General features: G+C 57.8%; 4 protein-coding genes across 5 annotated transcripts in view; 1 reads left to right on the top strand and 3 right to left on the bottom strand.

Annotated features, from left to right (window-relative positions):
* Nucleotides 1-5,312, bottom strand: part of LOC110352552 (uncharacterized) — a 7,074-nt gene extending 1,762 nt beyond the window's left edge. Inside the window, exons 1-8 of the mRNA XM_038186698.2 lie at nucleotides 5,125-5,312; nucleotides 3,553-3,672; nucleotides 1,636-3,393; nucleotides 1,363-1,475; nucleotides 1,221-1,279; nucleotides 946-1,103; nucleotides 654-816; nucleotides 376-567 (exon numbers count right to left, since the gene is read on the bottom strand). Of these exons, the coding sequence (XP_038042626.2) occupies nucleotides 376-567; nucleotides 654-816; nucleotides 946-1,103; nucleotides 1,221-1,279; nucleotides 1,363-1,475; nucleotides 1,636-3,393; nucleotides 3,553-3,672; nucleotides 5,125-5,158 (2,597 nt within the window). The 5' untranslated portion in view covers nucleotides 5,159-5,312. The remainder of the gene's footprint in view (nucleotides 1-375; nucleotides 568-653; nucleotides 817-945; nucleotides 1,104-1,220; nucleotides 1,280-1,362; nucleotides 1,476-1,635; nucleotides 3,394-3,552; nucleotides 3,673-5,124) is intronic.
* Nucleotides 5,313-6,351: 1,039 nt separating this feature from the next.
* Nucleotides 6,352-9,098, bottom strand: NDUFAB1 (NADH:ubiquinone oxidoreductase subunit AB1). Its single transcript, XM_027469212.3, has 4 exons — nucleotides 8,776-9,098; nucleotides 8,558-8,645; nucleotides 7,352-7,463; nucleotides 6,352-6,512 (listed from the first exon to the last, which is right to left on the bottom strand). Exons 1-3 carry the CDS (start codon nucleotides 9,049-9,051, stop codon nucleotides 7,372-7,374), a joined length of 456 nt encoding a protein of 151 aa, XP_027325013.1. The 5' UTR covers nucleotides 9,052-9,098; the 3' UTR covers nucleotides 6,352-6,512; nucleotides 7,352-7,371.
* Nucleotides 9,099-9,592: 494 nt separating this feature from the next.
* PALB2 (partner and localizer of BRCA2) lies at nucleotides 9,593-19,807 on the bottom strand. Its single transcript, XM_038186770.2, is given in 15 exon segments — nucleotides 9,593-9,868; nucleotides 10,696-10,844; nucleotides 11,883-11,970; nucleotides 12,343-12,459; nucleotides 12,609-12,770; nucleotides 13,050-13,135; nucleotides 13,643-13,804; nucleotides 14,664-14,747; nucleotides 15,085-15,893; nucleotides 16,611-18,521; nucleotides 18,713-18,815; nucleotides 18,913-18,972; nucleotides 19,569-19,632; nucleotides 19,634-19,704; nucleotides 19,706-19,807. Coding segments are annotated over 15 exon segments (4,185 nt in total). The 5' UTR covers nucleotides 19,793-19,807; the 3' UTR covers nucleotides 9,593-9,636.
* DCTN5 (dynactin subunit 5) lies at nucleotides 19,655-25,598 on the top strand. 2 transcript variants are annotated; one of them, XM_038186773.2, is made up of 7 exons: nucleotides 19,655-19,799; nucleotides 19,880-19,948; nucleotides 20,059-20,177; nucleotides 20,625-20,736; nucleotides 21,385-21,487; nucleotides 21,868-21,959; nucleotides 25,393-25,598. In XM_038186773.2, the coding sequence occupies exons 1-7, from the start codon at nucleotides 19,752-19,754 to the stop codon at nucleotides 25,411-25,413; spliced, it is 564 nt and encodes a 187-aa protein (XP_038042701.2). In that variant the 5' UTR covers nucleotides 19,655-19,751; the 3' UTR covers nucleotides 25,414-25,598. The 2 variants fall into 2 exon arrangements, with proteins under 2 accessions (XP_038042701.2, XP_038042700.2); XM_038186772.2 differs by lacking the exon at nucleotides 25,393-25,598 and adding an exon at nucleotides 23,293-23,942.
* Nucleotides 25,599-27,107: the final 1,509 nt, after the last annotated feature.

The following is a 27,107-nucleotide window of genomic DNA, read 5'->3' on the forward strand; positions in this document are numbered from 1 at the left end:
CGAGGCCGGGCGGTTACGGCAGCACCAGGCCCCACGGTGCCCCCGCAGCTCCACGCTGACCCCACAGCCAGCACAGAACGCGTCCCCACCCAAATTGTGTGAGCAGCCGGCAGGGCAGCTCCCCAGGCCCCAGCCCTGCTCCCTCCCACCAAACACCCTCTGGCCACGGTCCCGAGGCCCCTTCCACAGGGCCAAGCCCCACAGTGGGACCACACACCCACGGGAGGGGCAGCAGGGCCAGCACAGGCACCACCCTACCACAGTGCTCCCAAACAAGCTGCTCTGGCAATGCTGGGGGCAGGCACACTGCAGGCACACAGCCCCCACCACCACTCAGCCCCCCCCATCCCCACCCCGTCCCCACACGGCCCCCACCTGCTCCGGGTCTGGTCGGCCCTGGCCTCCAGCAGCAGCGCCTTGAAGCGGCGGATGACGAGCCCGGCGACGACAGCGCCCAGCAGGACGATGCTGAACAGGACCCCGAGGGCCATGCCCAGCAGGCTCTGCTGTGTCACCCGGTAGTCGCAGCGCAGCCCCATGAACCAGAAATCGCTGCCAACGGGACACCTGCAGCAAGGGGGGGGCATCAGCCACAGGCACCCCCAGCCCGGGGGTGGGTGCACGGCCCGGTCCCTTCCACCCCCAGCACTCACTGGCAGAGCGGCCCCCGGTCCCGGGGGTGTGTGCAGATGCCGTGGTTCTTGCAGTAGTCGCGGTGGCAGAGGGACGTGCAGGTGGCGTTCCCGTCTGCCCCAGCCACGCAGGCGAAGCCGGCCCGGCAGGCGAAGAGCTCAGCACAGGGGTCCAGCGGCCGCTCTGCGGAGAGACAACAGCTCGGCTGTGCCCCCTCCACCCCAGAGAACCGAGGGCTGGGGCCAAGCCAGCCCTGAGCCCAGAGGGACGCGCAAGGGCTCAGAGCAGCACCCGCACCCTCCCTGCACTCACCCAGGGCCACGTTGCGCAGGACGGGGGCAGCGCCCACCGCCAGCCCCGGCCGGGTGCCACCAGGGCCCAGCGCAGACTCGAGGAGCGCTCCCAGCCCCGGCGCCCGCACCCGCTCTGCTGCAAACAGCGCATCGTACTCCAGCACCACGCTGCCCTCCCTGCGGGGACACACAGCGCATCTGGGGGGGGCCCGGACACCCCCCCAGGGCTGCGGGTCCTGGTCCGGAGCTGCAGCCCAGCAGCACCGGGTGCCACAGGGCCCCGCGAGCCCCTACCTGATCCCCGTCACCTCCAGCCGCAGGAAGCCGGGCACCGACATGAACAGGGGCGCGACCTGTGCGGGGAGGAAGCTGGGTGGGATGCAGCCCGTTGTCCCCCCCACCACAGCCCCCCCAAAAGCCCCAGCCCCAGGCTCACCGTTCTGTTGAAGCTGTGCAGCAGACCACGGCGCTCGCGGGATGCGGGGTCCTGCAGGGCAGGGACAAACCCCATGTCCAGCACCAGCTCGCAGGGCACGCGCAGGAGGGATGCTGTGGGAGGCAAGAGGGGGCTCGGCACATGAGGAACCCTCACTGCCATCACTGCCTGCCCTGGGGGCCACCACCACCCCCACGCAGATGGCTCCGTGGGGCTCTCCTCCTCCTGCTGTGCCCAGGACAGGTACCAGAGCCCCACGTGCCCCGGACCCACCTCGCAGGAGGGGCGGCTGATCCTCCACGATGAACACCCGGGGGGCCCTCCCTGCCGGGGCCGGCTCTGCTGTCGGTCCGGGGGCTTCAGCATCCGGCCGCTCTCCGGGGCTGCTCGGTGCCTGGCCCAGGTCTGTGCCCCCAGGAGATGGAGGGGACGCGGAGCCCCCATGGTGGCCCAGGGTCCCGGAGGAATCTGTGGGCTGCTGGGGGGGCCCTGGTACCACGCTGGGCCCCCACGTCAGCCCCTCCGCGTCCCCCTGCCACACACCAGCACTGGGCTCTGGTGTGACTGTCCCCAGGTCCCCAGGCAGTGCTGGGCTGGGGGTGGCAGCGGCACTGGCAGTGGTGGCTGCCCCCAGGGAAGAGGCAGGCTGGGATGGAGCTGGCTGCGGGTGTGGGGCAGGGGCCGTGGGGGGGGCCAGGCTGCCCGGCTGCCAGCTGGGCTGGGCAGTGGCTGCCCAGAGCTCCCCATCAACCACCCCCTCTGGGGTCACCCCCAGAAGCAGGGGACTCTCAGCACGGTGCCCCCCAGAGCCAGTGTGGGGCAGTCCAGGCCCTGGGGACCCTGCTGGGGGGGTTCCTGCGGTGGGGCCGAGCCCTGGGGATGGCTGCAGGGTGGGCGAGGGGGCTGCTGCTGAGCTGGTGGCTGGGGTGGGCTGTGGGGATGTGGGGCTGCCTCGGGGCACCCCGCTGGGAACCACCGTGGAGCTGCCAGGGGCCACTGAGGGCCACGTCTGGTGCAGGGGGATGCGGCGGGGCTCAGGGGGACCCTCCGTGTTGGGTGGCCCCAACACCCCCGCGGTCAGGGCCAGGGCTCCCTCCTGGCTGGGGGACGGCACCCCTGGGGTGCTGGCCGTGGCGGTGGGGACAGGCAAACCTGGCCCCGTCCCCGCAGCCGGCTGGGCTGTGCTGGCCATGGGGTCCCCAGGCTGCCACATCGGCCCCCCGTGGCCACCAGCCCCCAGGGACGGTGGAGAGGGGCGAGAGGCAGCGCGGGGACCCTGCCAGGCAGCATCTGTCCCGTGCCATGGGTGGGACTCAGAGCCCCGGCCTCCTGCTGCCTCCCGCAGTGTCCCCAGGGAGCTCAGTAACCTCTGTACCCCCCCCCCAGAGGGCGATGTCCCCGTTGTCCCTGGCCCAGGGCTGCCCGTGGCCGCTGCGCTGCTCTGGTGCGTCCCTGGGCTGCTGTCACCCAGCGGGGCGGTGGCACCCAGGCCCCCCCTGGCCCCCGGCTCTGGGTGCAAGGAGCTGTGTGAGCCCCCCTGGCTCTGTGTGGGGCTCTGTCCTGGCAGGGCACTGGGGGTCTCCCAGTGCTCCCCAGCGGGGCTGGGCACCGTCACAGAGGATGGTGAATGCAGGAGGGTCCCCAGCGGGGCTGTGGCACCTTCCACCATCTCATCTCCTACAGGCTCAGTCCGGAGGGAAGGGCTGGTGGTTGGAGCTGTGTCCAGTTCCATGGGGGCTGCGGAGGGGCCCCCACCAAGGCCCCTCCCCAGGCTGGCAGGAGACGGCCCCTGGCTGCCTGCAGCTGCCTTGGCAGCACCGGTGGCCAGAGGGGGCCCTGCCCCAGTGCCTGCTCCGTGCCCCCCTGTGGGCCCTGTCCCCTCGCTGCTGGTCCAGCCCCCTCGCTCCGTGCTGGGGGGCTCAGCAGTCCCGGGGGGGGTACCAGGGAAGGGGAGCAGCTCAGCCTCCGTCTGCAGCCACGTCGTGGCTTTCGGTGTCGGCAACTGCCCCACGCCAGCTCCTTGCTGCGGATCTGTGGGAGAGGCAGGGGTGGGGGGATGCTGAGCGGGGCTGACCCGCGGGCAAGCACCCCGAGCTCCTGGCATGGCACCAGCACACGGAGCCACCCCACAGACAAGGGGCTGGGAGCAGGACGGTCCCGCTCCAAGCCCTGACACGGCCGTGGCGGTACCTGTCCGGCAGCACTCGCCTGTCCCATTCCCTCGGTGGGCACAGGGGGTGGCAGTGCCCAGCGTGGAGCCGGTCCCGCTGCCGAGAGCGGGGCAGAGCCGCACACAGCACTCCATGAGCACTGCGGACAGGGGAGAGGAGGGAGAGGAGGGAGAGAGGGGAGAGAGCACCCGCATCAGGCACCGGCACGGGGCACCATGCGCTGCACGCCCCACTCCTCTCAGCCACGGGACACAGCAGTGACCCCGCAGGGCAGGGACAGGGGATTCACAGCCCCACCAGCCCTGAGCTCTCCAGCACGGAGCCACGACGGGTGCCACAAGCACAGCACTGGGTCCAGCCAGGGGAGCGTGAGCCACGGCACCACGTGGAGCATGGCACGGCCACCCCCGGCCTCACACCTCCGAAGGCACCACCAGCACCAGGCTGAGCCCTCCCAGCACTCCCAGTCCTCCCAGCACTCCCTCCACACACCAGCCCTGAGCCGGGCACTGGGCACCAGGCACAGCCCCGCTCTGCCGGGCTCCCCCTGCAAACCCCAGCGGGGTCAGCCTCTGGCTGCTGCCTGCCCCCACGGGAGCCACCAGCCCAGGCAGGACCCGCTGCCAGAAAACATCCCCACACCCACACCGTGCCCAGCGGGACCAGCACCAGGCCCTGGTGGGGCCGAGCCCTCCCCGGGCAGGGCAGGGGCAGGGGCAGGGGCAGGGGCAGGGCCGCAGCCCAGCACCGCCAGCACCCTGCGAGCCGCTGGGTTGGGTTCGCACAAAGCTCCTGGGGGGCAGCCACGGGCGGGTGACCCCCTGCGGCACGGGAGCCATTTCCTGCGAAAGGAAAAGCTGCGGAATTATTGAAAACCCAGCTGGGAGCCACCTGCCTTTGTCTCGGGGAACGCTCCGCAAATCCTGCCCCGAGCTGCCGCATTGCTGCCCGCCCGCTGCCCGCCCCGGCACCGCCACCGCTGCGCCCCGCAGCCCCCGGCCGCCCCCGCAGCCCCCGGGCCCCGCAGCCGAGGGGCAGGAGGGGGGGGCGGAATCACCCGGGGCGGGGGGCAGCGGGTAACGGGATGCTCCGGAGCCCCCCCCGCATCCCTCGGGGAGGAACGGCCGCGAGGGGCAGCGGCACCGCCACGGGGACCCGGGACGAGGTCGCTGTCCCGGTGGGGGGGGGGCACCGAGCATCCCGAGGGGAAACGGGGGCCGAGGGCAGGACCCCGGGCTGCCTCCCCAGCGGGCCGTGGGCTGCCCCCCGCCCAGGCGGGGCCGGGGCCGCCCGGAGCCCCCCGGGCACAGCCGACGGCGCCGCCGCCCCCGCCCCGTGCCCCCGCCCCGTGCCCCTGCACGTGGCCCGGGGCTGCCGCCGGGCTCCGGCCCCGCTCCGAGCCCTCCCCGGCCGCAGCCCCGCGCGGTGCCGCAGCCGCCCCCGCCCCGAGCCCGGGCCGCGCATCCCCGGGGCCCGGGGGCGGCGGCGCCGGCCCGGGGTTCACCTCCCCGGGCTCCGTCCCCGGGCTCTCCGCCGCCCCCCGGCCCCGGGCTCGTTCGTCCCGCCCCGCCCCTGCCCTCCCGGTGCTCACCTGCGGCCGCCAGGAGCGGCGGCAGCCTCCGCATGGTGCCCGCGGTGCCGGCGGCGCGGGCGGCTCTGGGCCAGGCGGCGGCAGGAAGCCCCCCCCGCTGCGGCGGGGCGGAGGCGCCGGGGAGCCGCAGCCCCCGGCCCGGCCCGGCCGGTCCCGCCCGCCCCCGGGGGCCGCTGCCCGGCCCCGGCCCCGGCCCGGCCCCGGGAGCGGCGGGGCTGGGCGAGGTCCCTCCGGTGGAGGCGGAATTCAGCCCGGGGGGGGCGTCGAGGCGCGCCCCGGTGGCCGAAGCGGGCGGGCTCCCCCCGGCTGGGTCGTTCGGGAGCGCGCTGAGGGGCGGCAGCGACCCAGGGGGTCTGACAGCAGCGGCCCCCACGCCACGAGAGCAAAGCTCGGGCCCTGCAGGGCTGCGGGCAGGGCTCGCCCGGGCGCCCCGGGGCCGTTTTGGAAGCCAAACGCTGCTCGGGGGGGCTCTGAGCACACCAACCGCACCGCGGCACCAACAGACCCGGGCTTATTTTCCACCATCCCCTCACCCTGATTGCCAGCAGAGGATATGTTATCTACTGACACTTTCTTGGCTCGCAGCCTAGCAGTGCCGCTTTGACATATGAAAGTGTTTCTTGGCTCAAAGGAAAAACTGTGTAGTGTCCAGAAATAACTTTTGTTTCTGTCTCAGGAGAGACTTAAAGCAAGCCTCTCATGCTGAGATGAGCTGGGCTTACAGAAACACCGATGTGATTGTGATTTTGCTTTGCAGCAGCAACGAAGTCATTCCCCCCTTTACTTTCCATGAAGAAAGCTGAAACATTTCACACAGAACTGGCTTGTTTTTACCAGCAGTTACAAAATAAATAGTAAAGGTAGAAAGAGGGCAGTTTATTGGAAAGAGCAGACTCCACTAGCACCAAGATCACAGGGAAGGTGACCACCTCAGCAGCAGAGGGTACAGAGCCCTGGTGCCGGCAGCATGGGCTGTGCAGGGGATGCTGGAGCTTCACACACAGATGAATGGCAAAACGCCCCTTTGGTCTGCCAGCCTCAGAGCCCAACAGACCCACCCAACGCCCAGCGTGCTGGGCAGGCAGCGCTTCCACCTCGCAGGGCAACAAGCCCTGGCTGAGCAAAGGCCACAGTGCTGGCAAAAGCCTGGCTTACAGAAATGTCTCACAGCGAGACTAAGCACAGTGAGCCAGCACCTGCGAAACAGAAAAGCCATCAACACAACAGTGGTCTTATATATTTATTCCTTCTTGGTTTTAAAGGACAATATATTCAGACAGCTTTAAATACAACGTCCAACAACTCTCTGATGAAAGCAGCAACAGTACAGCATGTGCGCTTATGTTCATGTCCACTGACATCAGCCCCGTCCTAGTGGTAGACATCTCCTGTTAAAAAATAAAATCAGACATTTAATGTTTCATCAAGTGAGAAGTGCTGTCTTAGGCACAAAATAAGCTGGTCAGGCAGAGACAAGACAAGCCCTGGAGAATACCAGAGGAAGCGACATAATGAAATGTGGGCAGGAGAATCCCAGGGTTCTCACCTTTATCCCACCCGTTCTTGGCTCAGGGAACGCAGCAAACGGGCGCAGCTCCCTCCCTGACCCTTCACACCTCAGTCCCATGGAAGAGCGTGGGGGGAGGTGAGAAGCGCAGAGAAGAGGAACAAACAGGAACGTGGCCCCTGCTACTGCTGCAGCTGGCCTGAGGCCAGCAGCTCATTTCCCCTGCAGCCCCCAAGCGCCTCGCAGGCGGTCGCTGAACGACCCCTTCCTGCCCCTTCCTGCCCGTTTCCTTTCCTGCCGCAGCCCCAGGCTGGGCGGGTGAGGAAGAAGCAGCTGCTACCAGCAGCTCGGAGCTGTGCTGGCAGACACAGCGCAGCCCAGCACACCCTGTGAGTGGCTGAGGAGCAGCAGAAAGATGGAGCTCCGTGACCACCGCGTCAATTCACTGCTGAATGAAAGACCGGTGGATAACTGCGGTGCTTGGAGTGCCAACGGGGCGAGATCAAAGGTCGCTGAGCCTCACGCCCTCTCTTTTGGGAGCAGGAGATGCTTCCAAAGCCACGCACAGCTCATCCTCCCAGCTCAGCAGGCAGCTGCTGGCCTCCCCCTGCCATCCAGTGTTGGTTGCCTCGCACCACGCTCCCCTTTGCAGGCATCACACGGGGACCCTGCGCGTGCAGCCACCACCCCACACAGCCGCAGAGACACACTTGTACTTACTCTGCTTTGAAGAATGGCTCTTACTCATAAACATCCTTCTTATCTGCAATGTAATCTACAATTTCTTGTGGACACATTAATTTTTCTGCATCTCCATCAGGAATTTCAAACCCTGGAAGAAAGTACACATATTTAGCCCAAAACAACGGAAACGGGAGCAAGGCTGAAGGAAGCAGTTACTGCTGGCTCAGATGCCTGCAGCTTGGCTGAGGAGAAACACGCAGGGGCTGCGGCTCCACTGCAGTTAGTCCACATCTCATTACTACGCTGCTTCAGGCTGCGTTATGCCTTACGTGGTGCTGATTCTGGATAAGAGATCAGGCAGAAACAGCAGGCAGCAGGGGCTGCCAGGCCAGCCAGTGCCCCCTCACATGGAATTAAAGCTGCTGATGCCTCCCCAGAGCCAACACAACACCACATACGCCTGAAGGGGGATGTTCTGGGTAACTGCAGGCAGACAAGAGCCCAGAGCCCCTCAGCTCAGAGCCTGCTGTTGAGCACTCCTGCAACACACAGCTCCTCCAGAGCTCAGTGAGCTGCCTGGGACAGGGAGCGAGGGCTCTCGGCAGTGAACTGGTCAGAAAAATATTCCAGGATTTGGAGGTTCTTCTCTTTCTAGTCCTCACGGCCACGCACTAACAATCCACCCAAGGTGTGCTGCAAGTGGATTAAATATATATATAGCATTAGTAAATGGTCTGAAAGTAAAACATTCTACCTTGCTTTTGGGGTTGTTTATAGGAACCATAACCCAGGGACATTTATGGCACAAGGTAGGCATATATTGCAGAATTTAAGATCTCCAAATGGAAGCGTGAGGAAGTCCAAAGTGAACCAAAATTTGAAATACAAATAATTAAAAAAAAAAAAAAAAAAAAAAAAAAAAAGGACAGCTGTATTCTAGCAGCACCAAGTACTGAAGATGAAGAACGTTCTGGCTAGCTGAAGTCCTGACCATGTGTGGTTTCCCAGTGACGATGCAGGCCAAGGCGCAGCGGTCTCACCAGGTGCCTGCTGTCCTTGCTGGTGCATTCCCAGCACCCTGCCTGTCCCGGCCGTGCCCTGGGGGTGCCCGGGGCGCTGCGGGCAGTGGGGCAGGGCGGTGGCTGTGCCCACAGGGCCCGGTTCGTGCTGCAGCCGGGCCGTGCCCGCCGGGGGTCACACTCCCCCAGCCCGGCTCCTCCCGCCGCTCGGGGCCGCACTCACCGAACTCGTCCTCCATGGCCATGATGATCTCCACCTGGTCCAGGCTGTCCAGCCCCAGGTCCTTCACGAAGTGCGCCTCGGCCGTCAGCTGCGGGGACAGCACCGGCTCAGCGCCGCGGCCCCCCCCGACCCCCGACCCCCAACACCCCCCCCAGGCCCCCAAACCCCCCCGGCCCCCCCTCACACCCCCCTCAGGCCCCCAAATCCCCCCCGCTCGCCTTCTCGGGGTCGATCTTGTCGTAGAGTTTCAGCACGTAGAGCACCCGCTCGCGGATGGCGGGCAGCGTCAGCGGGGGCAGGTCGGACAGCCGGCGGCAGGGCGGCGGCAGAGCGGGGACAGGGACGGGGACGGGGCCGGGCAGCGGCTGCGGGAGGCGGGCGGGACACAGGGTGCGGAGCCGCGCGGTGCCGAGCCCCGAGGGGCCGGGCCCCAGGAGGCCGGGCCGGGCGGGCAGCAGGCGGCGGAGGCAGGCGGAGAGGACACGGCCCGCCATGGCGACCTCTTCCCGGCACGCACCGCGCCGCGCCCGGCGGGCACCGCGACCGGGGGGGGCGGAGGAGGGGGGGCACTGCGCCACCTGGCGGCGGGAGGGGGAACTGCAGCACCGGGGTGCCCACCGGGACCCCCTCAGCACACCCGGGACCCCCCCACCTCGGCACCTCCCCCGACCCCTCCGGGACTCCCCCCGGTCCCCGGGGACTCCCCCCAGTTACCACCCGCCAGCCCCCCCGGGAACACCCCCAGCCCTCACCCCCCAGCACCCCCAGGACCCCCGAGACCCCATATCAGTACCCCCAGGACCCCCCCAGTCCCCCCGGGACTCCCCCCTAGCCTCCCAGGACCCTCCCCCAGCACCCCTTGGGACTCCCCCCCAGGACCCCCGGGACCCCCCAGCACCTCCAGGACCCCCCAGGATCTCCCCCAGCTCCCCCCAGCACTCCCTGGGACCCCCCCCCCAGCACTCCCGGAGCCCCCCCAAGTTCCCCCCAGCTCCCCTGGACCCCCCCCCAGCCCCCGGCGCACAGACGGAGCCATCCCGTTGACAGCCCTTTAATGTCTGGGTGCCCCCCCCGGGCGCTCAGCTCGCAGGGGCGCGGGGGGCCCGGTAGCGGTAGAGGCAGACGCCGCCGTCTCCCCGTCCCGCCAGCAGCCCCGCGCCCGCCGCGCTCCAGCGGACCAGGGCCCAGCTCCCGGCGGGGCCCGGGGGCAGCAGCGCCGTGCAGCACCCCAGCAGCAGGTCCCACACGGCGATGGCTCCCGACGACAGCACCGCTGCGGCCAGGGCGTCCTTCACCTCGCCCTCCACGTACCTGCGGGCAGACAGCAGGGTCACGCTGGGGAACACGCAAGCACAGCGTTTTTTAAATTGCATCTTTTCACCCAGAAAGTTAAACAGTGAATTTAAGCCAACCCTAGGAGGCCTGGAGGTGATGCTCCATGCTGCATCTCCAGCACCCCTGAAAGAACAGGCTGTTAAGGCGATCCTGCCCTGCTCTCAGTACGTGAAAGCCAAGATCTCAATCTGCTGATCCTCGTGCACATAGGAAATATTGTGACGGATGTAAGAAAGCGCGTTGCAAGACTGAGCCTCAAAGGGCTTAGTCTTCAAAACACAAGACGGAGGAAGGAAAAGGTCATCGGACTGCAAACAGCTGCTTAACACAAATAAACCTAGCAGGGCATTATTTAACATCACAAAGGATTGGAACAGTCTCATTTGCGGAGACTTGCTCAGGAGGTTTCTGACTAGGGAGCTTGCCTGATGAATGCAGTTACAGCATTTCCACAGTCACTTTCTGTGGAAAAAAGAAAAAAGCACACAGCACGCAGAACATCAATCCTCCTGTTTGCCCACAGAGCCCTGGTGAGCAGAGCCCCTTGCTGAGCCGTGACGCAGGGAGCTCAGAGGTTAGCTCCCAGACTTGGGCAGGAAGCGGGCAGGAAACAGCCCACACCCTCACTGCATTCTAGCATATGTGCAGCGCCAATGGACGTGATGGGTGGCAGCCCCCTTATCATCCTCAGGACTGGATGTGGAACCGTGCCAGCAGTGCTGCTCGGCTCGTTAATGGTTTCCCCTCCAGAACCCCTCCAAGGAATTGTGAAGATGAGCACGCAGGGCCCACGAAGTACTCACCTTCCAGCATGTCCGGGTGGGAGGGACGAGAAGATCACTCCAGTGCTTCTGGCTGTTTTGGGGTTGAATGCAATCACCCGGAATGCAGGATTTCCACAGGACTCGCTCTCTTTGGCGTGTGGATGACTTAAAACAACAAACAGAAGGCCCTGATACACAGAGGAAAAATACATCACTAAAAACAACAGTAGGAGGGGAAAAAGAACAAAGAATTTTCCAAAAATTAATTGCTACATTCTCCCTACAATCAAAGTCCCGTGGACAGTAATGCATTATTTTTACTGAATAAAATAGAAAGGGTTTACTTTCCTTATCAAATTAGATTAAAAAAAAAAAAAAAGCAGCTGCTGACTGATAAGAGCTGATGCAATTCAGCAGAATGACAGCTCAGTGATCCAAATGATTTATGCACTATCTTTCTACTTGGAAAAGCTAAACTTGCTGTAGGATCCAGGGACATTTAAAGTAAAATTTCTGGGCCTCAGTTTAATCCCTAGGAACTTATAAATTTAACACAACTCCATAAAACCAGCACAGCTGAAAACACCAGCTCACAGAACAGCCACAGGCCAGCATGAAGTATGCTCAGAGAGATGTTCAGAAGAAGTCTCCAAAGAGTCTGACTCAAACTATCATCATCAGACAAGACATTCTTGTCTCAAAAGGTTAAATGCTGTCCGAAAACAATCAAATCCTTGATAAATCACAAAATCCACCTAGAATCACAACACAGGTGGAAGCAAGTGACAAAGAATCATGTGTGAAACTTGGCTTTGATCAGTTTCTGTTCCCTGGGGATGTATGATAATGACAGCCACTTCAAATAGATCTTCTGATGGTGGCAACATGCCATCACCACGCTGGCAGCTACCTGTGAAATGGAAGAGACTCACCAAGCACCAGCGTTGGGCCGCAGTACGTCTGCTACCCACAGACAAGATGAGCTGGCCTGTGCCTTGGAATGTGCTTTGATGCATCACACTCACTTTATCAGTCAGCGTACTGCAGAAAGCCAAGAATTTGAGGCTACCAGTGTGGCTACCAGTGTAACTGTTTTCCTCTGAAATATCTTCAGTGAATCTCAATTGAGATGATATTTCAATCCACTCTAGAAACCCACTCCTTCCAGTCGCCACCACAGTTAGTGCAGTGCATGCAGAACCGCGTGCCTCGTTTCACATACGTACAGAGTCGGAATATGCTCGATGGCAGATCGAAGCTGGGTAGGAATAACCAATGTGCATCTTCTTCAGGAGCTGGCCTGTTTTCAAATTCCTGCAGTTGGTGGAAAGACAAATTCTGGCTGCATGTCCATCCTCAGTCTGGTATTTTCTAACCACAGCTGTAAGCCTATGCACTATAAGACGGACAGTTTTGGTTTCACAGAAACCAAACTAAAACACAACAAGAGGCCACAGGGAGAGATGTGATGGATCTGACATAAAAGCAAGTGGAATTACAGCAGCATAGTTCATTCACTATCCATCTAGCTGCATACGAGTTAAAGTGCCAGCACACGCCCTTTGCCAATTATCATTTCACCGGTCAATCGACAGCCAACCAATGCCCCTTGGTAACGCCTGCAGCTGGCAGAGCCACCACTTACACCCGCGAGCTAAATCGTTTAATTGCATAAGAAATACTGACCAGACGACAATGCTGTTCACTGCAGTGGTGCCGAGCAAGGCACCTTTCACTCCTTCTACTTCAGCAAAAGCTAAAACGGTTTCTTCAGGGGGCATCAAGGTCTGTCCATGCTTGCTCCTGAACAGCAGATGCAGGTAAGTGAGAACAGGCAGCCAGAACAGTATGTTCTACATTCAGCAGCCCACCAGAAAGAAGAGGAACCAACACTTTTCTACATCTTTTCTTCCAAGTGCCACACTGAGACCCGACCAGACCAGAAGGCTCACCTTCCTGTCTCAGAAAACGACACTACTTCCACTTCCTGCTCTTGCATGCTTCTGCTGCTGCTGACCAGCCTCCTTTCCTTCAGCCCAAGAACAGCTTTTATATTCCCAGTTTTCACTAGTGATTGCTTGAATGAGTCACTCTCAGAAGAATAAAGCAAGAGCCTAAATTAGGACAAAAATATGCATAATGACAGAAGGGAGCAAAATTCAAACATACCACAGTATATAAAAATAAGCATATGCTTAAACAGTCTAGCACCTCTAGGGCGAATAAGCAAATCTTTTCAGTTGGTTTTTAGAAATCCCTCCCATATTTTCCAACTGTTAAAGCAACTGAGAATATGACACATTAGTAAGAGACAATTTCAACCACCACACAAGAGGAGAGTTAAGCTGCAGCCATTCAGGGTGCAAAGCACTAGTAAGAAATAAATGCAGCACCTTATTTCTCCAATCTCCAGATTTCCCAGTGCTATGCAGATGAGATTACAGGTGTCCAGCAGAGGAATGATCTGTATTACAGGAATCTAGAATAGCAAACCAAGAATACAGAGTCACCCACAATGTTCCTCTTCCTTTGACTTTACTCCCATTTTCTAGAGTGTTTCATGTAAAATTACAAGGGGCAGATCAAATTTTCAGACCCCTCTGAAGAAGCACACTTAGATGAACAGCTGAACTTCTGCTGAACGTTTACCTAAGCAAATAATACCTATTGATATTAATCAAAATATGTCTGCAGAGAGACATCTTTTTTTTTTAAAGATAAGAGCACAAGAGAGCAGCTGCAGTGCAGCCACCGTTCGGTACATGAAGTATCAAATTCCAGCAGATAACACGCCACCATACAAACCACTGGCCTACTGCATCAGCAGCATAAATCACTGCCCTCTCTTGCCTGATGCATTGAAATATTTACACCACCTAAAGAACAAACCTTGTACCTGAGACTGCAAGCTCCCTGTATCTTGGGAATTAACACACCGGTGCAAGGAAGTTGTTCTAAGTTCTAGAAATTAAGATTGTGTCCATACCTCTCCCAGCTGCCAAGTATAGACCTTCCCCCAGTGGTCGGGTGCCAGAGGTTTCCACAAGGAAACTGAATTCTCACAAGCAGTCACCACACACAGCTCTCTGCAGCCAGCTGCTTCCCACCACACGGTGCTCACATCCACAGCACAAGAGCTTGAAGAATCCTGTCCAAAACAAAACGGTGCTGGTTTTCTTCTGATGGGCACAGTTATCTAACATGGAGGTCCAGATTGGAAAGTTTGCTTGTGATGAGAATTTGAGGCTAATCCTGAATTCTCAAGATTTTTGTTTTTGACTAAAGTGCCAGTAAGGCACCAAGGAAAACAAAGCTGGTGGGTTGCACCCTCTGAGCAGTGAATAAATTAGCTCACTTCACAAAAATCACTTGTCAACTAAACCAACAGGGTCCCCACTGAGCTCAGAGCTGGAACAGGGCTGGAGGCACCATGGCACAGCCACAACAAACCCGAGTACCACCTACCTGTAGTCCTGTGCTTGCTTCCCTTACTTCACACGCAGGAGGCAAGACTTGCAGCTGTACAGACTGTTTAAATCTGCACAAAGCGAGGGCATTCTCTTCTCCCCCGTAAGAAAGTTTTCAATTTCAGCCATATTATTGTTGGCTGAACCCACAGGGTTTCTTCTTGAGCAAAACGTTGCAGTTTAGCTTGGAAAAGCTCGAGGTGACCCAGCCCCCTGCGAGCTCATTTGGAATTCTGCTGGCTTTGCCACAGATGTTGCTTCCTTGCCTGCTAACCCTGCTCTACCCCCTGCAAGGTAAGAGGACAGTGAAAGGGCCCCAACACAGAACGAGTCGGCTCAGCTGTGCAAACAGTCCTGGGCAAGATTTGCCTCGGTCACAGCACATACAAGGAAGGCTCTGTTCCAGAAGGCTGTGAACATCAACACATGAATTTGGCAATGCTGTCGTCCCCCTGCCCTGTATTTTTATTGCATTTTTGTTAAACTTTGTATTAAAGAGATGCTACTGACTCAGGAAACAATTGTCAAATGTTATCCTACCTGTAGCTTTGAAACAAACTGCAAGTTCTCTTCTGCCAGGTCATCAAACAGCACTGAAGTTGACCGTTCTGCTTCATTTTTTTTCTGCACAAACAAGTAAAAAATTAAGATAAATTCAACTTCAAAAATTACATTCGGCACTTGCAGGAATGAGGCAGAAATGTAAATTCACTTTGCATGCAGTAGAGAGCTGAGACAGGAGCACGTTTTTGTACTTGCATTCCTTTCAAAAATAAGAGATCCCTGACAGTTTATTCCCTATTTTCACCTGGAAACTGTTTTTTAACACCACTTTGCGTCTCTCAGTCCCATTCTCACCGTCAGAGACAAGGCCTTTCCTCAGAAAGGTGAGACTATGGAAGAGGGGACTCACCCACAAAACTAAGGCTTAGTACCCTTGGCAAAGAGGCCAGCTTGTTACCTGTTCGGGGGATCTGCAGGATCTCTGCTGTTTGCTCTGTGATTGCTGATGATCCTCCAAGGCCACAGCCCCATCCAATCTATTATTAGGATGTCTGTCAGCTTCTACATGAAATGTTGCACCTTGTCCTTCCCCTTGTCTAGCAGATCCTGCACCACAGCTGTCCAAGTGCAGCGGAATGGCAGAGTCTTTGCATTCCCCGTCACCCATGACCTGGGCAGGTGCTTCTTGAGAGGAGCGTGGGCTGACTGGCAAAGGAGGTACAGAACATGTACTGGGGAGGAGCTCACTGCATACGGATGGCAGAACAGCCGGGGTTGCACCCAAAACAGGGAAAATAGACGAGGAAATGTGAGACTCAGGCTGAACGGGAGCACCAGTTGAGATAGTCCCCACGGGAGTAAACAGCAGTTCATGTGTGGAAAGCTCCATCTTGGAAGCCGGGCTTTCCAAATGAGATGACTTGGGCGACCCACTTTTGAGCGGTGAAATCAGATTCCTGTTGAGCCCTTTTTCTTCTGCCTTCATTTCTGCAGCTTGCACGTCCTCTGAAGCCAGCCCATCCCCAAACACACTAGGAACAAAAGCCTCCAAGTCATTCACAGGGGAAGATTCACATTTCTCAAGTTTTAATAGTCCAAATTCCTCATCAGGTAGATGAAATTCTTCGATACCCAGTTTGGGGACCAGCCACTGGTGACTGCGGAAGGAAAAGAGAGAACTGGAAGTCCCGGCGTTTGTAGCAGGAAGACCAAGAGAAGCAGCACCCTCTGAATCCATTTGATGGCCAGGTCCTCTTTTGCTCTCATCTAGACAAACATAAGAATTCAAGAGAGAACATCACATCATAACATGGACAGCACCTAGCTGTTTTAGAATTTCTCATCTAGAGTGTCATCTATCTTCCAAAAAAAAGAACCACACCCATCTTACCACATGGAAGTGGCATTTCGCTGGAAACACACTCTATTCCACAACTGCTCTGCATTGAGCCTTCAGCTAAAATATCACTGCCAAAGACAGTCAAAACTGACTGAGTGCCCGACCCATTTGTTTGGCTTTTCTCCCAACATTTTCTCTTTCTACAATATTCCTGGACTTTTAGGTATGCTAAGCTTTGTTTCACACTTGTCAGCGCTAAAAAAAAAAATCATTAATATGCAGACTCAGTTGGACAGAGATTTACATCCATTTACTGGAAAATCAGGTAGAGTGTGCACAACATCCACCCCAAAAGGAAAGGCAGCTCACGAAGTTCCCAGCCCCGCTCCTTATCCATGCACAGCCGTTCATCCTCTGTCACTGTGCTGAGGCAGAAAATTCTGGAATTGTGCAAGGCACATGGGCACCACAATGAGCTAAATTTTAAAAACAACTTGTCAAAAAAAAAAAAAATTACCCCATATCAGATTTTGTTGAATATAAATAAAGCAGGGTGCAAACATCAATGCATGAACTCATTCATCTGTTTCCTTGCCTTGCTCTTGGGCTCTAGTTTTAGGGAGTGCTTGTATTTGATGAAATACCTTTGGAGGCTTGACTGTCTCTCTGTCTTGCAGAGGATCGCAGGGAGCGGCGTGGAGGGGCGTTAATTGCTAGAAGCTGTTCAGCCCCGCAGGCTGCTTGCACATGCTGACTCTGAACATGTTCCACTGGAGACTTATCAGACTGACACACACTGAGCTTGCATTCCAGATCACCTGTGTGGCTGACAAAAGGTTCGTTCCTCGGGTTTGGAGAGTCACTTTTCTGCAGTGGATTTTGAACCTGTTCTAAAAGAGTCTTACGGCATTTGCCAAGCCCTTGGCTTCCACCCGGAGGATCAGCACTTGTTGGCTGTATCACACCAGCTGCTCCAGACCCAAGAGCTGCAGCAACAGACACCCGCCTCTCATCTGAAGATGACTTTTCGGGATTAGCCTCACAGTTTTCCCTTTCACTCTGACACTCATTTGATAGCCGACTACTGCTTTCCCTTGGTGTTATGAGATCCAAACTTTCTATAAGTTCCTGTGACGTTTGACTCACAGGTTTGCAGGCAGACTTTTTTCTTCCCTTTTGTTTCCTCTGCGATCGCCTCTGATCTTGCTTTGTGCTTGTGGTGCTGCTTTGAGAAATTGACCCTGGTGAATTGCTGCTCCCGCTGGACGTAAGAAAAGTTTTCTGAGGACTACTTGAATTCACTGGATCATTTTCTGTACAAAGAAAAGGGAATGGCACAACTGCTGACTCCAAATCATTTTCAACCGTTTCTTGGGAGGGCTGATTTGAATCGGCATCTTTCTGCTTGCATTTACTTCTCTGACCTTTCTTGCTCCTGCCCAGCTGGCTGAGAATTACAGCATCAAGGTCCACTTTCCTCTGGCAATTAGACATGCGTCGAGTTGTCCTGACATAGTATTCGACTGGAAAGAGAAGCCCCTCAACCATCGTGCAAGAGCTCAGTGCACTTTCAGGAGCTGCTACATTTTCTAGATGAGAAAGCCTAGACTGAATTTCAAGCTGTTGATTCTCCAACAGTTTCTCAGCATTGCCCAGAGCAAGATCTGAAGGAAAGGCATTTGAACCACCAGTGTCATTTTCATTTCCTTCATGGCTTTCGCTCTCATTCATTACATTGTTATTTCTGCCTGCGGGCAATACTTCATTTGCTGACGTTAAACCCAAGAGCCCGCATAATTCCCCCTGATCTCCGTGTATGCTCTCACTGTCTGTTTGTTTTATTACCCTCAAAGATTCTTTTCCACCTTCACCGCCGGCACCAAGTAAATCAGATTCGCCATTCTCTGAATGCAGCTGTGCAGGCGCACGGTTATCGGATGTGGCCACAGCACCTGGGGACTCAGGCTGCCAGACATCACTGCTGTCCCCCGGGACACAAGGCAGTAGCTCAGGCACTCCCAGAGGGAGGCTGTCTTCAAGCACATCCTGTAGAACTCCCAGTTCAGCATCTGGAGGAGTTAAACCGTCCTCTTGCTTCCCCACGATTGCTGGTCTAGACTCGCTTTGAGCATTCGCCACAGTGTTTGAGAAGCTGCCTTGCTTGAAGACTGGTGACCGAAGCTGCTCAGCGCTGACAGTTTGCTTTTTCACCGTTTCATCAGCCTTGATTCGATGCACACCGTGCACCAGTTCCCTTTTCTCTGATACCAGAGTCTTTGTCCTCCTCCTCCTCAGCTTCATCATGCTTCTCGAGGTTTGGGTTTTTTTCTCCTCGGTTGCAGGCCTCGAGCCTCCACAGCACGCACTTCCCTGGCGAGCCTGTGCACTTTCTGCCAGCGAGCTGTCCTGCAAACTAACTTCATCACTGACAAACTCAGGAGCGTGTTTAAGTGTGACAGAAGTTTTCTTCTCCGTGTCAGGAGCCGAGCAGGCTTTAGCCTGTACAGACCGGGTTTCATGTCTGTCAGCACCAGGAGATTTGCTGCCTCTGGAACCTGTTGGGAAAAACCTCACATGTGTAAAGCACTCCCAGCAAGGTCACGTCCAAGGAAAAGGGAGGTTACTGCAGATCGAGCGACCTGGTTCTGTGACAGGTTTGTGACCCCAGCAGGGCCGCTCGCCAAACAGCGGGTGAGGACGATGAGCCCGAGCTGGGGCAGCTCGGGGGGGGCACTCCCGGTCCTACCTGCGGGGCTGCGCCGCCCCCCCGGCTCTGCGGGCCGCCGCTCTCCATCCTCTGCCGGCCTCCTCCCGGCGTGGCCCCGGGCCCGCTCTGCTCGCCGCGCCCGCTGCGGACACAAGGCGGCGGCGGGGCTCGGAGCGGCCTCCGGGCACCCCCCCGCGGGCCCCGCCGGGCCCGGCCCCGCCGCCGCCCGCCCCGCTCACCCGCAGCCGGCTGACCGTCTCGCTGTACTCCCGCCGCAGCAGCGCCAGCTTCTCCCGCAGCTGTGGGACACCCGAACGGGGTCAGGGGGGGAGCCGGGCCGGGGCGGGCCGAGCCACCTGGGCATGGCCCGGTCCCGGTCCCGGTCCCATCCCAGTCCATATCCCGGTCCCGGTCCCAATCCCATCCCCGTCCCGGTCCCTTTCCCAGTCCTGGTCCCGATCCTGATCCTGTCCCGATCCCATCCCCATCCTCATCCCCGTCCCCATCCCGGTCCCATCCCCGTCCCGGTTCCAGTCCCGGTCCCGATCCCGTCCCGGTCCCGGTCCCATTTCCATCCCCCTCCCCGTCTCCATTCCGTCCCCATCCCCGTCCCGCTCCAGATCCTGGTCCCGGTCCCGATCCCATCCCCGTCCCGGTCCCTTTCCCAGTCCCGGTCCCGGTCCCGGTCCCGGTCCCCGCCCCCGTCCCCGTCCCCATCCTCATCCTCATCCTCATCCCCGTCCCCATCCCCGGTCCCATTTCCATCCCCGTCTCCGTCCCCATCCCATCCCCATCCTCATCCCCAGTCCCATTCCCGTCCCCGTCCCATCCCCGTCCCCATCCCGATCCCGGTCCCGGTCCCGGTCCCGGTCCATCCCCGCCCCGCCCCCCGCACCCTCTCCCTCTCGGCCCCGCTCAGCGCCGCTCCCGCCGCCGCCTCGGCCATGGCCGCCTCTTCCCGTGCCCATGGCAACGGCGCCGCCATTGGTGGCTCCCGCGGCGGAAGCGGCGGCCGGCGGCAGGAAGTGACGTTTGACGCGCCGGAAGCGGGCGGCGGCCGGGCGGAAGCGGCGCGGCCATGGAGCTGGGCGAGATGCTGTACAACAAGTCCGAGTACATCGAGACGGTGCGGGGGGGGGGCGGGCCCTTCAGCCCCGGTGTCCCCCCCGTTATCCCCCTCCTCATCCTCTGCCCTTGTCCCCGCAGGCGTCAGGCAACAAGGTGAGCCGGCAGTCGGTGCTGTGCGGCAGCCAGAACATCGTCCTCAACGGCAAGGTACGGCCGGGGCCGGGCGGGGCGTGGGGCGCGGGGGTGGCCGGAGCCGTGCAGGGACGGCGGCTCCATGCCCGGCCCTGTCCCGTCCCGGCCCTGTCTCCCCCCTGCAGACCATAGTCATGAACGACTGCATCATCCGCGGCGACCTGGCCAACGTGCGCGTGGGGCGGCACTGCGTGGTGAAGAGCCGCAGCGTCATCCGGCCGCCCTTCAAGAAGTTCAGCAAAGGGTGAGCGCAGCGCCCCGACCTCTGCCCAAGCCGAAATCCCCGCGCTCAGGGCGTTCCCGTGCGGCTGAGGCCCAGCGCCGTGCGGAGGGATGCGTTTCCCTGGTAGCAGTGTGATGCTGGTGTCCCTCTGCCCCTGACTCCCCAGTTTGCAGCTTTGCCTCGAGGGCTGGTGTTCCCCTCAGACTGTCATGTGAAAAGACTGCGCTATATTTAAATAGTGAAGCAAAGAACGTGTTTCACTCGTTCTTCACTTACTCGTGATGTCTCCCTGTTGTTTATCCGGGCCATCTTTTAGAGATATCTGAGGAAAGCACCAGTCACTGTTCAGTCCTCCATAGCATCAAGTCTCCCTCTGGTTTTCCAGTAGGACGCAGGGGACTGCAGTGCAATGCTGGGCCTGACAGTGTGTGCATTGTGCCATTTGAATAAATGACTCTTCTGCCACAGGGTTGCTTTTTTCCCGCTCCACATCGGTGATCACGTGTTCATAGAAGAGGACTGTGTTGTCAACGCAGCCCAGATTGGCTCCTACGTCCACATAGGCAAGAACTGTGTCATTGTGAGTGCTCTTTCTCTGTCTTTCCTCGAGTCTCTTGAATATTGTTCAGGCTCTGTAACAGCAGTGGAGAGGTGTACCAGCTGCCAGGAGCAAGCATGCTTACTGCATGCTGTGTCATCCTTCACAGAAAGCTGTGCTCTTGATTTTGCTGTTCTGGGGATGGCAGATGCAGCTGAGCACTGCTTGGAGAATCAGTCCCAGCAGGCTTGTCCCTGCCTTAGGCACTTACCGGATAGCCATTGTCCCCATGGCCCACAGGCCTCCAGGGAGGCAGCCGTTTCACTAAGTACAGGCAGAATTGGGTTCCTGTGCAAACAATGAAATAATCAAGGTCTCTGCTGAACTGCAGAAAGCCTTGCTATGTTTCTGCACGACTCGGGTTCTGGGTGCAAACTGACGTAAATTAGCATGCAGTGCCAAGTATGTGTGTTAGTCAAGAGCAAAAGGACTCTTCCTTAGGAAAAAACGGGCTGATACAGTCTGCCAAGTCCTGTTGGGAAGAACATTCAGGGTAGAGATTTATTTGCGTGATCCTGTATGCAGGATGTATTTCAAAGAGTTAAACTCCTTGAAGCTTAGGTAACTTATAAGGACTAAGCACAAGCATTTAGTATTTTAAGTTCAAGTTCTGCCTAACTGGTGTTTTAGGGTCGTCGATGCGTTTTGAAAGACTGCTGCAAGATCTTAGACAACACAGTGCTGCCTCCCGAAACAGTAGTCCCGCCTTTCACAGTCTTCTCAGGCTGCCCAGGTATGCTCCCTCCAATTTTACTGGTACGTAAATGTGGATGAGATGGATATTTGTACAGTAAAACACGGTGGCAACGACTCCTACTGGCATCGTGTACCTAGCAGTAAGGGCGGAGGGCACTTGGTGAACTGCAAAGCCACAGTGTGACTTGTGCACCTTGCTGCCGTGCTGTGTGTTCGGTGGGCGGTGTGTGCGCACTCAGAAGGAGCCTGCTGTACTGTTCAACACGAGGGCAGAGCCCTTAGCTGCTGCTGTAGTATTTGCCTACAGCTCAAAGTGGCTGCTTGGAACACCAAATGTATTTTATTTCTGTTGAATTTTTTATTTATTTATATATTATTTCTGCCTTCCCAGTGGTCACACTCTTGTTCTTCTTGCAGGACTCTTCTCCGGTGAACTCCCGGAATGTACCCAGGAGCTCATGATTGACGTGACAAAGAGCTATTACCAGAAGTTCTTGCCGCTCACCCAGGTCTAGTAGCCCATTTACCGCGTTGCACAGCAGTAACGGCGCGTAGGAGTGTTTGGGGGCAGGGAGAGGAATTTGTTCTGGGAGTCCAGGGCATGGCCCTCTGCTGTTCCCGACCCCTCCTGTGAGTGTTCCTCACCACTAAAGGTCTGGCCAAGCGGTGCCCTGGGGAGCTGCTGTGTCCTGTTGTGTAACCTCTGTACGCTCATTTGAATGTAATTCATTCCGTGTTGTCTGAATTGTGTCATTAAATGTTCTGGGCTTAGGAAAGCTGCTTCTGTGCCCTTCAGGGCAGCATCTCCACGTTTCAGCTGCAGAACAAGGCAGAGTTGACAGAACATACTCTGCAGCCAAAGCCCCTCTTTCATGTCTGTTCTGTTCCTGACCCAGAGCCGAGTGGGTTTGCCTTTGCTAGAAGCAGCCTCCGTCCTAGAGCAGCAGTGCTGTGTGGCTGATGGACTTGTAGGCATTTATTTCCCACGGTTCATCAGAGGCAATGCTTTCCTTCTCAAAAACATTTGCTGATGTACAGGCCTGTGTTTTGAGGTGGATCGTGTCTTCCTTTTCTCCCTGTGGACTGAGATTCTCTCCTGTGGGGCGCACAATATCTTTCACCATCCTGTGATTAGCTTTAGAACTTCGGGCTGACATTGAAACTATCTCTGTACGCCTTGCCTGTGGCCTGGTATTGGCTGTGACAGAGCTAACTTTGTCCATAGTAGTTCGTTTGGTGCCGTGTTTTGTGTTTGTGATAACAAACAGTGTTGATAACACGCTGGTGCTCTAGCTGTTGCTGAGCAGTGCTTGTGCTCATTCAAGGCCTTCTCTTTCCCATGCCGCGCTGCCATCGAGTAGGCTGGGAGGGGACACAGCCAGGACAGCTGACCCAGCCTGGCCAAAGGGATGCCCCATACCATGACAGCAGGCCCAGCAATAAAAGCTGGGGGCAAGAAAGAGGGTGAGGGGGACATTTGGAGTTATGGCATCTGTCTTCCCAGGTCACTGCTAGACGTTCCTTTCTTTGAAGCAGCTCAATACCTGCCTGTCGATGGCAGGGGTGAATGAATTCCTTATCTTGCTTTGCTTGTGTGTGCAGCTCCTGTTTTATCTCAAGCGCTGAGTTTTCTCACTTGTCCCTTTCTGATTCTCCCTCGTCCCACTGAGGGGGAGTGAGGGAGCTGCTGTGTGGTGCTTGGCTGCCTGCTGGGGTTAAACCACAACAGCCTGACAGGACGCTTCGTAGCTCTTAAAGCAGACACGGGTGCAGTGCTCTTGCCCATCGTGCAGGGTTAGGATTCTCTTTGCTGATGCACGTTCTTTCTCCTGAACATTGCAGACCTTAGAGAGTCAAAAGGCTTTGGAAAGAGAAGTACCGTGCCACTCTCAGAACTCAGTGCAGCAGAAAGTGGGGAGTTAAAAGCAGACACTGGAGGTGGGTGAGAGAATGCTGCAGTTGTCCCCACTTGTTATCCAGTGTATGCATTTGCAGAAAGCTCTTTGGTGCTTCTCTGCATTATAAAACTGAAGATAGAAATTCAGACATCTTGGAAAGAGTGAACATTTCATTTTGGACAAGCGATACAGCAGGATTAGTTCTTCCTGGGAACGGCTGTATGCACGTTGGAGACAGCTGACGCTTGTGGGTACCTGCCTCAGTACCAGACAACTGGCCAAAAGTGAATTTGCCCGCTCTGTCCGTGTTAAATCTTAACATCAGCCCTCTGTAACTTCTAAAACTGGGTCTCCTGCATGTTGTAGCATAGCAGCAGGAGGCCAGAATGCATTTTGATTACGTAGTCAGCATACAGCAGCCCTGGAGCCTTCAGCTGCTGTATATAGTGCAAAGTACTGATAGACCTTAAATAGAAACAGCTGTACAAGTACTAAAGTGTGTAGTAACTGCTGTTAATCTAATGTAAAACTACTGTCTGCTTTGTTTGTATTTTTACTGTACATAAATTAAAGCCTCTTAAGTTGTTCAAGTAACTCAAGGTTGTGACTTTTCAAACCAAACTTGAGACCAGTGAGGCTCCTGTTGTGCCCGTGCACATGAGCCAGTCTCTTGGCCTGACTCCGACAGGCAGTGTCAGTGCATTGAAGAAGTGAAGCGCGGCGTGAAACAGCTTCTGCTGCTGTGTCTGAGCTGATGACTTTCACCAGCAAATCATTCCAGCATTGCTGGTTCATAATGCCCCTGCTACAGAATGACTTTGCTTCATGTCTTGATGCTGAAGTGAGAGTGCCAAAGCCACCACAGTGCCTGTACGATTCTCTCTCCAGCACTGGAACTTCAGACACACATACTGGGACAGCGGCAGCTCCAGTGGTGTTGCTTCAGGCTTTGGAAATGGCCTCTTTGAATCTGGCTGTTCCAGAAGGTGTGACCCCTGCAAGAAAAGCAGGAGCTGGAGCTAGCTTGTGGCAGGAGGCACAGCTGGGACAGGAAGACAAAGTTTTGTTTGTTTTTTTTTGTTGTTGTTGAAGCTGCAAGAACTGGGCTGAAATATCAATGCAATAGATCAGTTAGGTCATCTGCCTGGTTTCAAGAGAGGTAAAATGTTTGCTGGAAGCCCAGCTCCAGCAGGACAGTTGTATCACCTAGTCCCATCCTGGCTAGAACCACCTGTTCCAGGAGAGCTGTGCTCCTCGAGCCTCCCCTGGAGCGGGAGTGCAGACAAGTGCAGGAGGCAGCTGTGCTCTTCCTCTGATCTTCTAGGCCGGGGTTATGTCCATGTGAAAGGCCCAGGCTTGCCACTTTTTCTGGGTAGAAAAAACATCAAGTTGCAATTGTTCTTGTACTACGTTTGTGCTATAGGCAGCTTTCTCATTGACTTCAACTTCAACAAATATTCAGTTCCTCCTGTCCAGAATCTTACTGGCCCTTGCAAAAGCCCTGTGCTGTGAGGGGCTATAGGAGGCCCGCTCGGTCACAAGACCTGACAGGTTTTGGCAGTCCCACAAGATTTCCTGCAGGCCGGACATGTAGGTGTTTGTGCTGCCACTTGTCAGTACTCCTTTGCCCCATTAGGTTGCCATCAGCTGTCCCTTGAAGCGTGGGACGCGGCCGTGGAGCTGATTAGGGAGGGCCTGTGTGTGTGCTGTGTTCCCATGTGTCGCTGCGGGGTTCCAACACCACGGCCCTCTTCACCGGGACTGCTGGATTAAAGACCACGAGGGGCGGTGCGAAGCTGGGCTGCTGGGCTGGGAGGGGGCAGGAGGAGGTGGCTGCCGAGTTAAGGGGTGTGAGTCTGAGTGGAGTTGGGATTGCTGGTGGAAGTCCCAGGATGATGCATTTCCACTCGAGCAGCACGGCTGCAGGGCACCGAGGGGCACGTAAGTACACGGTGCACTACGCATTTCTCAGCCTCCGCTGCCACCCAGCAGGCTGAGCAGCCCTCCTGCCTTAATTAAAACCTGTTTTGTTGTCTCTGTCAAGGTGGCCTCTGCCAGGGTATAACATGTCGCCACTGAAGACCCCAAATGCTCAGCGTTAACATTCCTTACATTTGGCTACTTTTTCCTGTCCTCTGAAGCGTCACCGACCTGGGCTCACCTCTGTGCAAAGATGGAGTGCGAGGAGGCGGCCCCCGGCAAATTGCTGCCTGATGTCAATGTGCAGTGCAATAAAGATGACTTCTCACAGCGGGCTGTGCTGCGTAGCTGTAGGTGGGGGGGAAGCACACTTGGGGAGGGAAATTCCTCCTTTCAGGAATCTTTGAGAAGTGGTCACCTCAAACACTATGTCCCTTGCTTCCCTGACCCATATGCTTTATTCCAGTGTGCTCTGACCAAGGCTGATGGGCCGTGCTGGTCACTCACGCAGGGCATTTAGAGTCTCAGGAGCGTACAGCTGGGGCTTCACAGTGCTCCTCTCTGCCACTTGGTGCCCACTGCCAGCTGCTGGAGGTTGTAGGGTAGATGCTAAGCACACGGAGTGGTGGGGAGCTGCTGACCGGAGGGCTCTGTGGGAAGGCAGTGACGGTAACAAACTGGCTCAGTGGGGGCTATGCTGTGCATGGAGCAGAACTTCTTGAGGTGGTCTGATGCCATCAGAGAAATAACAGCTTGCTGCCTGCCCTAATGATCACCTGGCTCCTTGTTTGGTCTCTAGGACACATCTTGGGCACTGGACTCTCAGGCAAGGGCCAGACTCTGAGCTACCCCGGGAGATCACTGGCTGGAGCACCCGGCTAGCCGTTAGCTGACATCTGCAGCCCCCAAGGTCCGAGCAAACTGCAGGAGCACAGAACGTGCTGGCCAGGTGTCTGTTTCCTGGGGTAAAACAAACAGATTTCATGGGTGGGAAAGGGACGCCAGGAGAGAGAACTGCCCTCACTCCAGCTGCAGCAGGGTGGGAGCGTGCAGGCCTGGAGGGAGAATGTGAGCTTAAGTCTCCTTAACAAATGACACGAGGAGGCAGGAAGGGGCTGTGCAGGCCCCTGGGTGTGACCCCCCGGGTGTGACCCCCCCCGGCTGTGATCCCTCGTGGCCGCTCTCCTCAGGTAGCGCTCGGCCTGGGGGTGGCAGGAGGGCAGCGCAGAGCCCTGGGTGAGGCCCCACGCGGCTGCACTCAACTGGCAGAACGCCGACCCAGGCAGCAGGAGGGGGAGGCAGAAGATAACGCCAGGAACGGGGGGGGGGGGGTCCTACGGAATAAGAATTGTCAAAACTGTCAAAATTTGCCCCAAATTGCTGAGATTTGGGGGTGAACGCGGAGATGTGCTCCGTAAGCCAGCCAGGTCCCTGCTGGGGAGCGCTGCCGGAGGCGCTGGGCTGGGGCCGCCCGGCTGGGGGGGGGCTGCGGGGCTCGGCCCTGCGGGGAGCTCCCGGCTGGGGGGGGGCTGCGGGGCTCGGCCCTGCGGGGAGCTCCCGGCTGGGAGGGGGCTGCCCGGGGGGATTCTGTGCCCTGGGGAGTTTTATTTCCCTTTTGCGTGCTCGGACTGAATGTACCGGGGCAACGCGGCCAGGAGCTGCGCACAAACCCGGGGACAGCGGCAGGAGCCCCCCTCATCAACCCCCTCCCCCCCCATGGCCGCTGCTGGGCCCTTGTGGGGTCTCCCCATGGGGTGTGGGGGGGGGGGGCGCTGTGGGCCCCCCCCGGCCGTGCCCCCTTTAAGGCGGGCGGGGCGCTCCCATGGTGCCCCGCGGCGG

Source organism: Anas platyrhynchos, chromosome 15 (assembly GCF_047663525.1).
Source record: "Anas platyrhynchos isolate ZD024472 breed Pekin duck chromosome 15, IASCAAS_PekinDuck_T2T, whole genome shotgun sequence".
NCBI classification, from domain to species: Eukaryota; Metazoa; Chordata; class Aves; order Anseriformes; family Anatidae; genus Anas; species Anas platyrhynchos.